The sequence below is a fragment of the Colias philodice genome, chromosome 14, assembly GCF_061535455.1.
Source record: "Colias philodice isolate Cphi_HAF_F1 chromosome 14, ilColPhil1 Martin Lab GWU primary, whole genome shotgun sequence".
Classification (NCBI taxonomy): domain Eukaryota; kingdom Metazoa; phylum Arthropoda; class Insecta; order Lepidoptera; family Pieridae; genus Colias; species Colias philodice.
The window spans coordinates 12,005,090-12,021,308 of NC_143099.1; the positions used below are offsets into that span (position 1 = coordinate 12,005,090).

At 41.2% G+C, this 16,219-nt stretch overlaps 2 protein-coding genes across 4 annotated transcripts; one reads left to right on the top strand and one right to left on the bottom strand.

Annotated features, from left to right (window-relative positions):
• The first annotated feature begins 1,287 nt into the window (after nt 1-1,287).
• Nucleotides 1,288-6,659, top strand: COX7B (Cytochrome c oxidase subunit 7B). The gene is made up of 3 exons (XM_089703145.1): nt 1,288-1,481; nt 6,071-6,228; nt 6,545-6,659. The coding sequence occupies exons 1-3, from the start codon at nt 1,436-1,438 to the stop codon at nt 6,599-6,601; spliced, it is 261 nt and encodes an 86-aa protein (XP_089559271.1). The 5' UTR covers nt 1,288-1,435; the 3' UTR covers nt 6,602-6,659.
• Sec3 (exocyst complex component Sec3) lies at nt 6,652-15,195 on the bottom strand. Of its 3 annotated transcripts, none has more exons than XM_089703144.1 (13): nt 14,763-15,195; nt 14,359-14,659; nt 13,566-13,786; nt 12,480-12,830; nt 11,011-11,088; nt 10,743-10,823; nt 10,353-10,531; nt 9,876-10,119; nt 9,506-9,618; nt 8,889-9,129; nt 8,495-8,606; nt 8,290-8,414; nt 6,652-7,343 (listed from the first exon to the last, which is right to left on the bottom strand). In XM_089703144.1, the coding sequence occupies exons 1-13, from the start codon at nt 14,928-14,930 to the stop codon at nt 7,245-7,247; spliced, it is 2,313 nt and encodes a 770-aa protein (XP_089559270.1). In that variant the 5' UTR covers nt 14,931-15,195; the 3' UTR covers nt 6,652-7,244. The 3 variants fall into 3 exon arrangements, with proteins under 3 accessions (XP_089559270.1, XP_089559268.1, XP_089559269.1); XM_089703143.1 differs by lacking the exon at nt 6,652-7,343 and having other exon boundaries at nt 7,718-8,414; nt 13,566-13,632; nt 13,759-13,786; nt 14,763-15,194; XM_089703142.1 differs by lacking the exon at nt 6,652-7,343 and having other exon boundaries at nt 7,717-8,414; nt 14,763-15,194.
• Between the last annotated feature and the right edge of the window lie 1,024 nt (nt 15,196-16,219).

The following is a 16,219-nucleotide window of genomic DNA, read 5'->3' on the forward strand; positions in this document are numbered from 1 at the left end:
GCAAAAATTGTAAAAGTATCATTTTAGTAAGCAGTCATGTTAAATTTGTTATTTTCCTAATACTTTATCATTTTTCAACAAGTTGTAGGGGTCACCAATGTAGGAGTCACCAATGTAGGGGTCACCAATGTAGGGGCTTGTTATGTGCGGGTGTAATAAAAGATGGATAACTACGCAAAGGTTATATTTTTTCGTTAACTACATATATTTATTCGTATGTAATTAATATTCAACCTAATGCGACCCACCCGCGTCCCGACAAGCCCGTGACTGTCCATGCATAGCGCACAAACTGTTTATATATTATGAGTTACCGTGTGAACTTTCTTAGCGTTACACTTGAAATTCGATAACTCATAAATTGGCTTGTCGACGCTACAAAGTTTTCAATAAACAAATTTAACAAGTAAGGTAACCATGATGACGAGTTTTTATGGATAGCGAAGAGAATATATTGTAATAACAAATATTATGATGAAATTTAGAACACCATCTTCAAGATGTAATGAAACAACACTAGTAATGAAACAACACACGACATCGGTATTGCACTCACATGTAGTTATAAGATTGTTCGTTTTTACATTGAAATTTATACTTTTTTAACTTACCTCATATTTTTTTGTTTTAGGTATTTCAGCTTTCCAAAAAGTAAAATAAAAAGAAATATATTATGTGCCCATCAAGGGTAAAATTACTGAGGATTACGATCCAGAAAAAAATACCTTTTGAAAAATAAACTTTGTAAAGTTAGCTGAAATTTGTGCAAGCCTGTTATAAACAGTTTTTCTTTGATGATTTTGGCTTGAAATTGACCCGTCGAAGCAACGCGTTTAAAAAGAAGATCTGAGTAGCTTACAATTTGGTAAACAGCATCTGATGCAAAACACAACTTTCCTCTATTTACAAAAGATGTTAATGCTATATATCGGTTCATATCCAAGCTTTGTAGCCAAAAGTTATTTAAAACTATCATTGATCTATACCAATTAAAATTGTATGTACCTATAAAGTATGACCAGTAATATTATAATATAAATACTGTTAAAAATATATGTCGTTATTATTTATAGACCATGATTTTTAGTTTTTTCTATTTCGAAAAATCCTGAATATACAAACCAGCGTGGTCACTCCACAGAAAGAGACAAAAAACAACACTGACGTCATTCAAGGTCATATTTTCTTGTTACAAGTTAATGGTCATAGTGCAATCTCCAGTGTATTAGATATAAGCTTCTTGGTCTATTCTCTTTGCCAGCTCTGTGGTGTGCATAGTTAATCTATAGTTCAGTTTGACGGATTGGGCAGTGGCCAGTGTGCACTGTGCATTGTGCAATAATTACGACCGACAAAAACATTTATCGATTCTGAAAATTTGAGACTAGAGGTCTCTTGTAACTTCTTCAAGTTAAATCTTCTATAAAAAATTATAATGGCCCTTCCACGCGTGCTTGCCTCTCGCCTTATGCAACAAACAGGTAAATTATATTTTAGAAGCAATATTTGAATTTCGAATATCTTTAAAAAAAGTCTTATTCAATCCTATACGTATATTAGAACCTTTTTTTATTAAAGCGCTGCTTACAGTAGATCTGGATATTAAAATAAAGGCATAACATTTATTTTTTCTTTAAATATCTCATTACATAACAATATAACCTTAAAACGACAAAGATAAATAATATGAAAGACTATCGTCTATGTTAGATTATCTATAGAAACTTGAGAAAAGTTAGAATAAATATTTAATATAAACCATTGCAATTATTAGATATACCTAGCTACCACATTAAAATTAGGCTATCATTTTAAAAATAAGAAAACATTTGAATTTAAGCCGTAGGATTAGTACTACGGCTTAAATAATACAAAATTTAGGAGTTATGAAAGTCTTTCAGAAACATAATGTACGTTGTGACTTACAGTCCTATTATATTTAGTTGTTTCTTATGATATATACTGAATTTGTTTTAGTTTTACTACTGTTTTCTAAATTTTTCCTGATTTGCCATCACTTTTGAACACATGTCTTGCTACTACATTATTTTGGGTTGGAGTGTAGCCTTGGGGGCGCTATGGAAAAAAGACAGACGAAATTTTGAAATTTTTTTTTTAGTCAGTATAACATCTATTTTTTATTCTCGGGGGAGCCTCAACCCCTAGAGAACGCGTCCCCAGGTGGCGGATAGGGGAATGCCCTTCCGGTGCTACTAGCATTTGAAGGGTAGGAGTAATAACATTACTCCCGCGGACCAAGAGGCCGGAGATGAACACTTCGTGACCAAATCCCTATTGCGAGCTTCTTCGACATAATCGAAGGTCAGGTCGTAGTAGTGCTGTGTGCTTGGGTTGGAGTACACAGTAGAGATGGCGGCGGAAGAGCCCTACAATGGGCCAACGGCGGCGCTCACATCTTGGAATAAGATGACAACCTTGGCGTCAGGTGGCAACCGGCCGTAAAACTCAAAGCCAATTATTTTTCTCCTCGAAACATGAAAGGTAAACATTCAAGAAAGGGCACTACTGCTAGGGCGTTCCCCAGAAGCGACGGAAGAGCGAGTTTATGCGATATGGATGCGAATAAAGAAGAATATACTAGGGGGTCCCCCGGAAGCGACAAGCAATCAGAAATAGCAACAGACAATAAACCTGTGCCAACACCTCAATATAAGTTAAGATTGGCTAGTTGGAATCTAGGTTCCCTTACTGGAAGATGCCAAGAACTGGCTAAGGTTTTGCAAAGAAGAGATATAAATGCATGCTGTATACAAGAGACAAAATGGAAAGGCTCCAAATCCAGAGATATTGGACTAGGTTACCAACTAATATATCATGGCGTTAAGAACTCCCAGAATGGTGTGGGTATAGTGCTGGACTGCAATCTGAAGCATCGTATAATAAACGTGGATAGAAAGAGTGACCGATTAATTGCAATTAAACTCGCTATGGACGATCAAAAATCTTTAAATATCATCTGCGCCTATGCTCCTCAATCCGGATGTACAGAACTTGAAAAATCTATTTTCTGGGAAGATTTTGATGACCTCATGAGTGTAATACCAGAACATGAATCAAAATACATAGGTGGAGATCTAAATGGACACATTGGTGAGACAGCCATCAATTATCGAGACGTCCATGGTGGCTATGGATATGGCACTGTGAATAGGGAGGGAATATCGATACTGGATTTCTGTTCTAGGCATGGTTTAGCTATTGTTAACAGTTGGTTCCAAAAGAAAAATGAACATCTAATAACGTACAAAAGTTCTGGAAATAACACTCAAATTGATTACATACTATGCCAAAGATCTGCCTTAAAAAGTTTTAAAGATTGTAAAGTAATTCCGGGTGAGGCTCTCACCTCACAACATCGCCTATTGGTATCAAAATTAATATTACCGAAAAGCATTCAGGTCAATAAAGATAGAACCCCTAGAATAAAATGGCGCCAATTATACTCAGAAAAAGGTAAACAGTTCATTGCATCTACTATTAAATATTTAGAAAACGATTTAACTTTAAATCACAACAATGATACAAACCTAATGTGGTCAAACTTTGAAAAGTTTTGTAAAAATGAAGCTGCGAATCATTTGGGAATATCGAAAGGTGGAATAAGTACTAATAAAGATCCTACGTGGTGGAATGACAATGTGAAGGAGGCTATAAAAACTAAAAGAGAACTCTTTAAGCTGTGGCAACTAACAAAGCTTGAAGAAGACCACATAGAATACAAAAAAGCAAAAAAAGCTACCAAACAGATAGTTTCTCAGTCAAGGACAATTGCTAATGAGATGCTCTACCAAAGACTGGAAGACGCAAGTACAGATGTAGAGGTTTTCAAAATAGCGAAACAACGATACAAAGCTACGCTAGACATAAAAGTTAATAAATACATCCGAAACAAAGATGGACAGCTGTTAACATCAAATGAAGATATTTGTAATAGATGGAAGCAATACTTTGGAGACCTCTTAAACGAAGAATTCCCTAGTGAACCCTTACAAGAAATCATTCCAACAGTCGGACCTATCCAAGAAGTAACGCAAGAGGAGATCAAACAGGTTGTTATTAAAATGAAGAATCACAAAGCGGTTGGCCCTGACGAGATACCCGCTGACATCTGGAAGAAAACGGGTCCCCTTGGGTATGAGTGGCTTGCGCGTCTTTTTAACACCATACTGTACACCCTAAGTATCCCTGAAGCATGGCGACATAGTTTCCTAGTACCTATTTATAAAAATAAAGGTGACATCAGCATATGTGATAACTACAGGGCTATTAAACTCACTTCACATACCCTAAAAATCTTTGAAAGAATTTTAAACAACCGCCTGTTAACAATGGTTAATATATCCGAGAATCAGTTTGGTTTTACTGCAGCAAAATCAACAAATGATCCCATTCAAACTGTTCGAATCCTTATGGAAAAGCACCGATCAAACCGAGAAGATCTACACCTTATCTTTATCGATTTAGAAAAAGCGTTTGATCGTGTGCCTAGAAAATTAGTATGGCAAGCCATGAGAGCCCAAGGAGTACCAGAGATATTCGTCAAAATTATCCAGGATATGTATGATGGTGTAAGTACAACAATAAAAAGTGCTGCTGGGTTCAGTAAACCATTTAAGGTAAATGTTGGAGTCCATCAGGGATCGGCTTTAAGCCCACTTCTTTTTAATCTCGTAATGGACTACATAACGAGAGACATTCAACCAGCTCTGCCTTGGTGCCTAATGTATGCGGATGATATCGTACTGCTCGATACCTGTGCACAGACCCTACAATCAACGCTGGAAGCATGGAGGCACGCCCTAGAGACTAATGGATTGCGCGTAAGCAGAAAGAAAACTGAGTATATGGAGTGTATTTATAACCCTGAGACGCGGCAACGTAACGTTATTAGTCTACAAGGAGAACCACTTCCTAAGGTGTCACAATTTAAATATCTGGGATCTATGCTATCATCGGATGCCAATATCGATGCTGATGTTACACATCGAATCAATGTGACTTGGCAGAGATGGAGGAATCTGACTGCAGTACTATGTGATCCAAAGATGCCGATAAAGACCAAGGGCAAAGTGTACAAGACCGCAGTTAGACCCGCTCTAATGTACGGCTCCGAGTGCTGGGCAATCAAAAAAGGTCAAGAACAAAGATTACATGTCAACGAAATGAAAATGCTCAGATGGGCGGCCGGTGTAACTAGACTCGATAAAGTGCGCAATGAACACATCAGAGGAAGTTTCAAGGTTGCTCCCATCACAGAGAAACTCACTGAACAGCGCTTGAGATGGTATGGACATGTAATGAGACGAGGGGAGGACCATGTAGTTAAGAGGGCTCTTAACTTGCCAAATAAAAGAAGGGGTCTGGGGCGTCCGCCAGCCACTTGGTGGTCCACCATATCGAACGACTTGGAGCGAGCCCAATTGAACAACCAGACAACCCAGGATAGGCCATCCTGGCGCATGAGAACGAGGAGAGCCGACCCCAAATAAAGGGACAAGGCAAAGGAAAAGAAGAAGAACATCTATTTTTTATGGTTTTATCGGCAAGAATAGCCTAAAATAAACACTTTTTATTCTTTGTATTTTTTCTCTAAGGTTGATAGTTCTCGAGATAATCGAGTTATAATATACTTACTCATTTACAATGGGATCTGGACTTAGACGAAATTTTGAAATTTTTTTTTAAGTCTATATAATACCTATTTTTTATGGTTTTATCGGCAAGAATAGCCTAAAATAAACCCTTTTTATTCTTTGTATTTTTTCTCTAAGGTTGATAGTTGACTGAAAATCTGAATAAAAAATGTTCTACAGTAAGTTTCTCGAAAACTATATATAACATAAAAAATAGATGTTACTTTAGCGCCCCCAAGGGTACACCCTGACCTTATTTTGAGTTCTGGATGAAATGGAAAATAAAGTTTGTTTTAAATCTCTTTGAAATTGAATCTGGGAATGACCAATTACATATTTTACTTTGTGTTCATATAAAAATTAACCATCTGTATGTTTTATGAAGCTTTAATAAATAATTTTGCTGGTAATTCCAGTGCGTCGCTACCACGGTGACCACTCCTTCAAGCCCCCCTCCATGGACGAGCTGCCCATCCCCCGCGGCTCCTGGCAGGCCAAGTACGACGCTGACCAGAGGAAATACAACTCTATCCTCGCTTTTGGCATTGCTTTCACTGTATTCTCCATTGGCCTTGTAAGTTATTTATGAGATTCTCATTTGTCATAAAAGAATTGTGACATAATGCAATCATAATGCATTACAACTAAATAATAATTATTTTATGTAAAGATTAGCGGTACTAACTGACTCACATTAGTTTTACCTTGTAGGAATAAGGTATTGACTCATTTCTATAATAATTAAGCTGCCCTCATATTGCCTTTATTATTGTGTTGTTGCATGGGAAATAATACCTAAAGCCTTTGTACAGATTCTTTGCATACGGAAGGCTCTGCATTGGAAACATGAATAAGTTCTGATACAAAATAACATTTTATTTCCTTTTCAGGCCAAGGGCTCCGGTCTCCTGTACCTGAACTATGCTCCTCCCAAATCCATCGATTAAACAGTTTCCACACACATTATGTTAATTGTTAGTGAAATAAAACTATAGTATTTAAAAATGTGTTTTATTTACAAACATAATATTGTATACATAAGTCTTTATTAACAGTATTTATAATAAAAATAATTTAATATTCTTATATATCTAAAACAAGAACTATATGAAATTACCTATTACAAGCATGATCAGTCATATTTTTAACTTTTTTTTTCCAATATACATAATTCTAGTAGTTAAGAGAGAGACCTTGTTCTCTATGCATTGTGAAATATTATGAATGTCAATAGACATGTAATTAAACTAATAAATCAATACAATATTATTAGTTCTTTATTCCAATTATATTTTTTTTTTACATTTTGTGGATGCTATGATGTACAATTCATTATCTGTACAAGTTATACACACAATATAATTTTAACAAAGGATCTCGCGTGAAAATATTTAACTATTTGGATAGGAAAAGGAATGATTATCGGTCCTCATACAAGCAAAAGTGTGGTCACTATTTCTATGTGGGTATAGCCCAATTCTTTCTGTCAACGTGATCAAGTGACACATCCAGCTTTTGAAGTGTATAACGGACAGTTTAGTGCAGTATACTGTGTAATGTAGTGTGAAGTGTATCGTGTATGCTGTAAGGTTAGTGTTCCTGCGCGATGTCGGAGAAGGCGTCGAGGATGTCCTGCGTGCTGAGCGGCAGCGCCAGCCCCGCGCCCGGGTAGCACGCCGCTATGCGCGCCTGATGCATACAGATTATTTATTTATTTTATTTTACATTTTATATCCACATTTTGTTAGTAAAGTTGCTGATAAGTATGTTAGTATGAATTACATTAACAGCGGACCGGATAAAAGTATGAGGGAGTCTTCGAAAAGAATAGAACATATTGTGTGACAAGGCGAAGCAACGCACACGGCGGATTTTAGTTGTAGAGACTTTTAATTATAGTATAAAGAATACCAAAATGCGTATGCGCATTTTTTTAATGATATTTATCTTTTGTACCCATTTTATCACGTGCGATTACGGTAAGATATTACTGAACCGCTTTCGTACCTGCAGCGCCACGTGCTGCGCGATGAACTCCTCCTGCATGGCGCGCCACACGACCTGCAGCAGGCCGCCCTCCTCGCTCAGGTGCTTCTCCACCGTGCGGTACAGCCGGTGCAGCGACTTGCGCACTGCAACACACTGAACCGTTCAGCTCCCGTACCTGCAGCGCCACGTGCTGCGCGATGAACTCCTCCTGCATGGCGCGCCACACGACCTGCAGCAGGCCGCCCTCCTCGCTCAGGTGCTTCTCCACCGTGCGGTACAGCCGGTGCAGCGACTTGCGCACTGCAACACACTGAACCGTTCAGCTCCCGTACCTGCAGCGCCACGTGCTGCGCGATGAACTCCTCCTGCATGGCGCGCCACACGACCTGCAGCAGGCCGCCCTCCTCGCTCAGGTGCTTCTCCACCGTGCGGTACAGCCGGTGCAGCGACTTGCGCACTGCAACACACTGAACCGTTCAGCTCCCGTACCTGCAGCGCCACGTGCTGCGCGATGAACTCCTCCTGCATGGCGCGCCACACGACCTGCAGCAGGCCGCCCTCCTCGCTCAGGTGCTTCTCCACCGTGCGGTACAGCCGGTGCAGCGACTTGCGCACTGCAACACACTGAACCGTTCAGCTCCCGTACCTGCAGCGCCACGTGCTGCGCGATGAACTCCTCCTGCATGGCGCGCCACACGACCTGCAGCAGGCCGCCCTCCTCGCTCAGGTGCTTCTCCACCGTGCGGTACAGCCGGTGCAGCGACTTGCGCACTGCAACACACACACACATCGTTACTGTGACCGGCTGAACAACAACACGTCAGCACATTGCGACAGACGGTGGACCTCACCCTCGTGCGCGGGGTAGAGCGCCAGCAGCTTGCGCAGCGTGTGCTTGCTGAAGGCGGCGCGGTAGCACACCTCCTCCTCGCGCGCGCCCGCGGCCACCGCCTCCGACACGCCCTGCACACGCACATATAAATATCACACAAGTTTATCCGTCTCGAAGGACCGCTATATAGATTAGTATTTTTGGTTTTATAATAGCTGCTAATACATTTTCACTTTAGGGCGAAAGGATGATGCGCTGTTAAGTTATTAATTATGATGTCGTATGTCGATTAAAAGTCGATATCTGGAAGCAAGTTTTATATTTTCAAGTTTTGACGCAAGATGGCGTTTTAATATATTTCTCGGCACTAGATGGCGCTCAACTATATTTCCCGCCACTAGACGGCGGCTCACCTCGAAGAACTGCGTGATCTTGTCGAGCGGCCGGCCGAAGTAGTGCGTGACGTAGTGCCGTAGCGCGGCGGAGTAGCGCGCGCGCGCGTCGCGGCGCAGCGCGTCCAGCGCGGGCACGCGCAGCGCGCTGACGGCGCCGTGCAGCCGGTGGAAGTTCTCCAGCTGCAGCACGGCGCGCGGCGTGCGCGGGTGCGTGGCCAGCGCGATCGTGCGCACCATGCCCGTGCACAGCGACAGGTACCTGCCGCGACACGTCACCGCACTGTACCCCTATCCACACTCGTAAGACCTTTAACTTAAATCTATGTCGCACTAAATACGGCCAAAATTCACCTATCGACCGTATGTGTACCACTCATAACACGTTTGCCACGAGCTCGAATCGTTTAATACATCGATCAGTACAATAAAAAAAAAATTTTTTTCTAACAAATATGTAAATAATATACTTTAATTGTTATTTTTAATTATTGTTACGAGTGAAAGTTTATAATTGTTTGCATGTTGTGTTCGCTCTTAGAAGGCCGTCCGACTAAAAGTCACAAAGATTACGATTGTATTTTCACTATTTGTAAACGTTGGAACGTCCAGTTAGCGGACCGACGCGAGCGACTCACCAGCGGTCGAGGTCGGCGCGCCGGCCGCCGGCGAATATCGCCTCGCACACCGAGCTCATCTCCTCCAGCTCGGGGATGAAGCTGAAGATGCCGCACTTCGGCTTGCGGGCGGCCTGCCCCGGGAAAATACCGTTAAATTACTTAATGAATACGATTTTTAAAAGCAGAATGAGAGTAACATTTTAAGGTCGGGTCATGGCAATAACGTCACGTCATGGAGTAAGACGACAACTTTGATATGTTTGAATCGTGCCTAGTAATTGTATTATTTTTAATCTTTCCAAAGAAGTTTCACTTCCGACACGTGTGCTCGGCCCCCACGCCCTTTTCTTCAATAACAAATAACATGAGATAGTCTGTGGGACTGTACCTGTTTGACGGCGTCGGGCAGGGCGGCGAGGCGCTCGGCCACCGCGCGGTCGGCGCCGCGCTTGGCCGCCACCGCCACGCCCGCCAGCGCCAGCCGCGACCAGCGCCCCTCGCCCGCGCCCAGCGCCCCCGCGCCCCCGCCGGCGCCCCCGCCCGCGCCCCCGCCCGCGCCCTCCGCCTCGCCGCCCTCGCGAGACTCGCCCAACACGCGTTTGCTCACGCACGCCAGTGCACGCATCGCGCCGCTGTCGATAGATACGAATATTATTATAAATAACTAAACTCACAATCCCGATTCTATGCCAAGTATGACATTCATTAAAATTAACACCTCATTTCATAGAAATAATCTATCGTATTGCTTATTAAAAAATCGGGGTCCCATATATTATAATGATGATCGTAATAATTATTGCAATGATAAGATTGTGTACAAAAAGTATTGTCTGTCCGTATACAGTATGGAGAGCGCACTGACTAGGGGTCGTCCCGCTCGGCGGCGGCGAGCAGCGCGCCGAGCTGCGCGTCGAGCGCCGGGAACAGCTCGCCCATCAGCCGCCGCGTGGCGCCCGACATGCGCCGCCCCTCGCCGGCGGCTCCGCCCCCCGCCCCGCTGGCCCCGCCCACCGCCCCGCCCTCCCCGTCGCTGCCGTCGCTCTGCGGGCAGAGAACACATAGGATAGTACGCGAGCTACATACGACTCGTAACGTTTACAAGCAAGTGCCGCGGAAACTAATTTCGGCCTTCTTTTTTTAAAATGCCTCGAATATATTACACAGTAGGTATACGCATACATTGAAATATTATACCAGTTTCAAACTTATTGCTGAATTAGTTAAATAAATACCCATTAATAGTGAATCCTACCTTGGTATCGACATCGAGTGAGAAAAATTGAGTACAGAAATCTTGTTCAGCATTGCAGATTGTCTCGACCAGTGTTAAGACCTGAAAAAGGAATAAAAAAATACTTAATTTAAAAAATCTCTTCAATGAAATATGAGCATAACAATTTTTAGATGAACATTAATTCAATTTGTTATGTTACACAAACAAGGTACAGTTATATACTTCATATTTGATATTAATTGTCAATAATAGTTGGTACTTTTTTACAGAAATGTATGAAACTCACATCCGCTAGAGGGCGCTCGCCCGCAGTGGCCGCGCCCACCTCGCGCTCGTACACCTTGCTCCACGTGCCAACGTACACCTGACACATTTTGTTTATTACGTAATATTTATTTATTTAACAATTTTATGTAGCACTAGCGGTCCGCCCCGGCTTCGCCCGTGGTACATATTTTTGTTTTCTCTACATAAGAACCATCCTGGTACTTCAAGGAATATAATAAAAAAAGAATTATCGAAATCGGTCCACCCGTTTTCGAGTTATGCGCTTACCAACACATTTTGCGATTCATTTTTATATTATAGACTAGCGGTCCGCCTCGGCTTCGCCCGTGGTACATGTTTACGTTTTCTCTATATAAGAACCATCCTCGTACTTCAAGGAATATAATAAAAAAAGAATTATCGAAATCGGTTCAGCCGTTCTCGACTTATGCGCTTACCAACACATTTTGCGATTCATTTTTATATATAAGACAAGACTAGCGATCCGCCCCGGCTTCGCCCGTGGTACATGTTTACGTTTTCTCTACATAAGAACCATCCTCGTACTTCAAGGAATATAATAAAAAAAGAATTATCGAAATCGGTTCAGCCGTTCTCGAGTTATGCGCTTACCAACACATTTTGCGATTCATTTTTATATATAAGAAGAAGAAGATAAGATTACAAATTACAATACATAATATTAAAAGAAATGGAAAACATGCATAGCACAAAAGGCAACCTTATCGCTTATCAGCGATCTCCTCCTTAGATTTCCTTCTCACCACACTAGTTTCCTTGGTATTCCATTATTACCTATAATATTGTAAGATTATATAAAAGAATGACTGTAAATTAAAGTTTTAGCTGACAAAAATAATTAATTGAGGTTACAGATTAAGTGCGCGATTAACTGCGAGTGACGAAAAATCGATAGAACAGCGACTAACAAATTAGCAGATTCATAATATTTGAGCGACCTTATATTTGTTAGTGACAACTTTACGGGATCCAATTTTTTTTTAATATTTGGCATAAGACTTTATTTTATGAGGTTTTTCAAATAGAAAAACTCAGTTTTTTTTTCAGTTGCTTGTTTTATTTTTCCCCATATTATAATACCGATATATGCAACCATCCTACTTCCTACTAATATTATTTTAATATTTTTTTTTGTTTTTAATTATAAATGCGAAAGTTTGTGAGGATGGATGTGTATGTGTATGTTTGTTACTCTTTCACACAAATACTACAGAACCGATTACTTACTATGAAATTTAGCACACATATAGAGGGTAACTTGGATTAACAAATAGGATAGGTTTTTTCCGGAAATCTCAAGCGAACGGGAACTATGCGGGTTTTTCTTTGAAAACGCGGGCAAAAAGTATTGTATAATTTTTAATCGATTACTAGTAAAATTAAATTAATTAAAAAATAATCCATCGTTTTATTAATTCATTGTAATAAAAAAGTATAGAGGTGAACCTTAACGAGCGCGTCGTACGCCTTTTCGTCCATATCCTTGAGCCAGCGCATGAAGGGCACGTAGGGCTGCAGCTCGGCGTGGTGTCGGCGCGGGGGGCCGGGGGGCGGGGCCGCGGCGCCGGGGGGCGGGGCCTGCGCCTCGTTGGCCAGGTGGATGAGCGCGTTGTTGAGGTGGCGGGCCAGCGCCGCCGCCAGCTGGTCGCGCGCGCGCGCCAGGCGCCGCAGTCGCTCGCGCACCGCCGTGAGGCGCAGTCGTGCGGCCGGCGCCGTGCGCTCGGCCCGCAGCGCGTTGCGGAGAGCTTCCGCGCCCGCTAGCGCACGCGATCTACCTTCTGGGGTCGCGAGCGAAATCTAGAACATCCCAACAAATGATTTTAAATGCTTGTCTGAAAAACACTACAGCGAACAACACAAAAGCGCAAAGGAACCCTACAAGTAAAAATGTGTTAACAAGCATATTATGCACTAGCTGAGCTTCGCGGTTTCACCCAAGACCAACAGGAGCAACGCGATTTCACGCGAATGCTGTTGCTCCTGTTGGTCTTAGCGTGATGATATATAGCCTAATAGCCTTCCTAGATAAATGGGCTTTTTAGAATTTTTCAAATCAGACCCGTAGTTCCTGAGATTAGCGCATTCAAACAAACAAATAAACACTTTAGCTTTATAATATTAGTATAGATAGTTATATCGGGGCCACCCGCAGTACATGCGAGCGATGTCATATTTGTTAACGCAGCATAACTATGGCCACCTGCATCGCCTTAATGCATACATATTGTATTTCTTCAAACGTTGCATTTTTGTTTAGAGATAAGTTTATTAGTTTAAGTATTAATTTAATTCATTCTGAATGTAGAAAGCACTAATTAAAGACGTGTAAATTAAATCTCGTGTTTTTAAAAATCGTCCTTCGGTCCGTCGAAATTTGAGTAGATTGAGCTCAATAAAATAAATATGCTAACTATGATTTTAAGATAATTAATTTTACAAAATTTTATAAATACCAGTATTTTAAAATATACAAATATAATAAAATATCCCTTGAATCCATCATCTGCTGTAAGTAACATGGATCACGGTCACCTCCTGCAAGTGGTCGAGGTGCGCGAGCGCGGGCGCGTCGAGCCAGGCGTAGATGTCGGCGAGCTCGGCCAGCAGCGCGCGCGCGGCGGCGTCGGCCCGCGCGGCGCCCGAGCGCGCGTGCAGCGCCCCGCCCGCGCCGCCCCCCGCGCCGCCCGCCGCGCGCGTCAGCGCCTCCAGCCGCCCCGCGCGCGCCGCCAGCAGCGCGCCCTGCGCCGCGCCCTCTGCGCACACACGCTCACATTCCAGAGTAACAATACTCCAGCACAAATGATATAATGAACGAGTTTGCCTGTACACAGTGTACCAGATGCTTAAAAATTTTTTAAGACTATTAATTATTTGCATCAGTTAACATTATTACTAAACTTTAGTGTGTTGTATAATATCAAATTATATTTAGATATTTGGTTAAGTTCATTTTAATTATCAATGTTAAAACCTTAACTGATGTCAACATCATTTGCTAACACATTTAATATATTCAAACCTTTAACATGTGTTTTAGGGCCGATTTTTCAATGCTTGGATAAAACTTATTCGTCGAATAATGTATAAAACTACCATTTTAAAAACATATTCTAATTGCCCATATTTGACAATTTACGTGACATTTTAATATCATCGTGTAATACTTTATTAGTCGGATAAGTTTTATCCAAGCATTGAAAAATCGGCCCTTAATAGACATAAAAACACTATAAATAATATAGATTTATTGAATCAAATAATAACTATAATGAGTATAAACATTGAGGCCATTGTTTATAGTTCTTTTAATTTTCAACTAAAGTACCTTCAAGACGTGTAGCGAGTCTAGCCCCACCACCCTCTGTAGCAGCAGCGAGCATTCCACCCACATTCAAGGCATCGAGGCGTGCAAGCTTCTCTCCCAGCCTCTGCACACGTCTCTCTGCGTCTGCTTCATCTAGTTCTGCATCCTCCAACAGAGCCCCCAACTCTGCTTCCGACAAACAATGTGGTGCAACCGACGCGGTCACTGCAACTGCAGCGCGCGCTAGCTCAGTTTTAGTCGCTTCATCGGCACATGTCCACTTTACAATCTCGCCTCCCATTTCAATACTAATTTCACCATTCTGAAATTGAAGCTCACTTTAGCCAAACCCATATAAATTATAGCAGGATGTACATCAAAAATGTGTGTCATATTTAAAAATGTTTGCTACAAAATATACAAACCGGCAAATCCGTGCGCAATCGGGCGATGTGCAGTGGCCAGGAGCGCAGGCGAGTTGTTCCTTCGTGGAGAGCCACCGTTCCTCCGCTCTCCACCACTAGCCGTTGTTGCTTTCCGCCGCTTACCACCACGACACTTCCCACGACTGTGACACCCTCCTCTAATTTCATGTTACAATCCTTAGTTACAGTCAATGCACAGTGCACACCCCCTTTTCTAACGAGAACTTGAACAGCTTTATTCAGGTAAAATAAACATTTGTTAAATTTATTGTACGCGATAAAATTTAATGAGATACTGAGTACTTAGTAAAATATTTCTTTGCAAAAAAGTTCTGACTATTTATTTTGATTCAAAAATCTATTATCTAAATATTCTGACTGACATTGGAAACTGTCATACGCAAGTATAATAGCCACTAGCCACCAAGTCACAAGAGACGTTGACAGTTGACACTACTCACTAAGGCCGCGTTTCCATCTGCAAGAAAACTGACAGCAAGTCTGACAGCAACTTGCAAGTGTTAAACCGTGGTTAATAATTTATAGTGTTGCCAATTTGGCATAATTTATGCTAAATTTAGCATATTTTTACATTGTTTAGCATTTTTATTTGTTGTCTAACATATAGCTTATTTTTTAGCATATAAATTATTATATAATAAAAGTTAAACCATATGAAACCAACTACAGTTTTGCTACCTTGCATACGTAAATTTAGTCGACATTTCATGGACATGCACAACTTCCACCTTGGAATTCTGGAATGAAGTAATGGATTATAAAGACGCAGCTGGTAATAACCCTTTTGCAGATTTATGACAGCTGGCAAAATCATTATTATCACTACCACATTCCAACGCGGAAATAGAACGTGTTTTTAGCCAAATGAATGTCGTCAAAACTAAGCTTCGCAACCGTTTGTCGGTAAAAACTTTAAATGCCATTTTATACATAAGATTCGGCCTAAAGAGGGCAGGAAAATGCTGCTACTCTTACACAGTTCCGGATAATGTACTGCGCTCTATAGGCACCAAGGAAATATATAGTCTTGGCAATGAGGCTTCCACGTCTACGTCAACATTATCGGCTGCGGATGAAGACCAAGATATTAATATTTTATTTGATAATAACATACTCGAATAAGAGATGTTATTATTTATGATGTCATTATAATTACATATGTGTAAATAAATGTGTTGGATAAATAAAATTTTAAGTAAAATGTCGTTTTATTTGACATTAAAAATTTTTAGCAAAATATTTAGCTTAATTAAAAATCCTTTAGCAAAATTTTGGCAAAATTTTAACAGCCATTTAGCAAGTTTTATTTTAGTCTTGCTGGCAACACACTTAAACCATGTTCTGTCGCGACAGTTTGTCAAGCGTTTCTTGCGAAAAGTTGCGAAAGCGTGTGTAAACATGACTACGTCTACTCGCAACAGATCTCAAAATTGTTG

Coding starts and splice junctions, on each gene's coding strand:
- COX7B (XM_089703145.1), top strand. CDS start 1,436: ATGGCCCTTCCACGCGTGCTTGCCTCTCGCCTTATGCAACAAACAG. Junction 1,482..6,070: donor TCGCCTTATGCAACAAACAG/GTAAATTATATT, acceptor TGGTAATTCCAG/TGCGTCGCTACCACGGTGAC. Junction 6,229..6,544: donor CTGTATTCTCCATTGGCCTT/GTAAGTTATTTA, acceptor TTTCCTTTTCAG/GCCAAGGGCTCCGGTCTCCT.
- Sec3 (XM_089703142.1), bottom strand. CDS start 14,930: ATGAAATTAGAGGAGGGTGTCACAGTCGTGGGAAGTGTCGTGGTGGTA. Junction 8,607..8,888: donor AGATCACGCAGTTCTTCGAG/GTGAGCCGCCGT, acceptor GTGCGTGTGCAG/GGCGTGTCGGAGGCGGTGGC. Junction 8,415..8,494: donor GCTCTACCCCGCGCACGAGG/GTGAGGTCCACC, acceptor TGTGTGTTGCAG/TGCGCAAGTCGCTGCACCGG.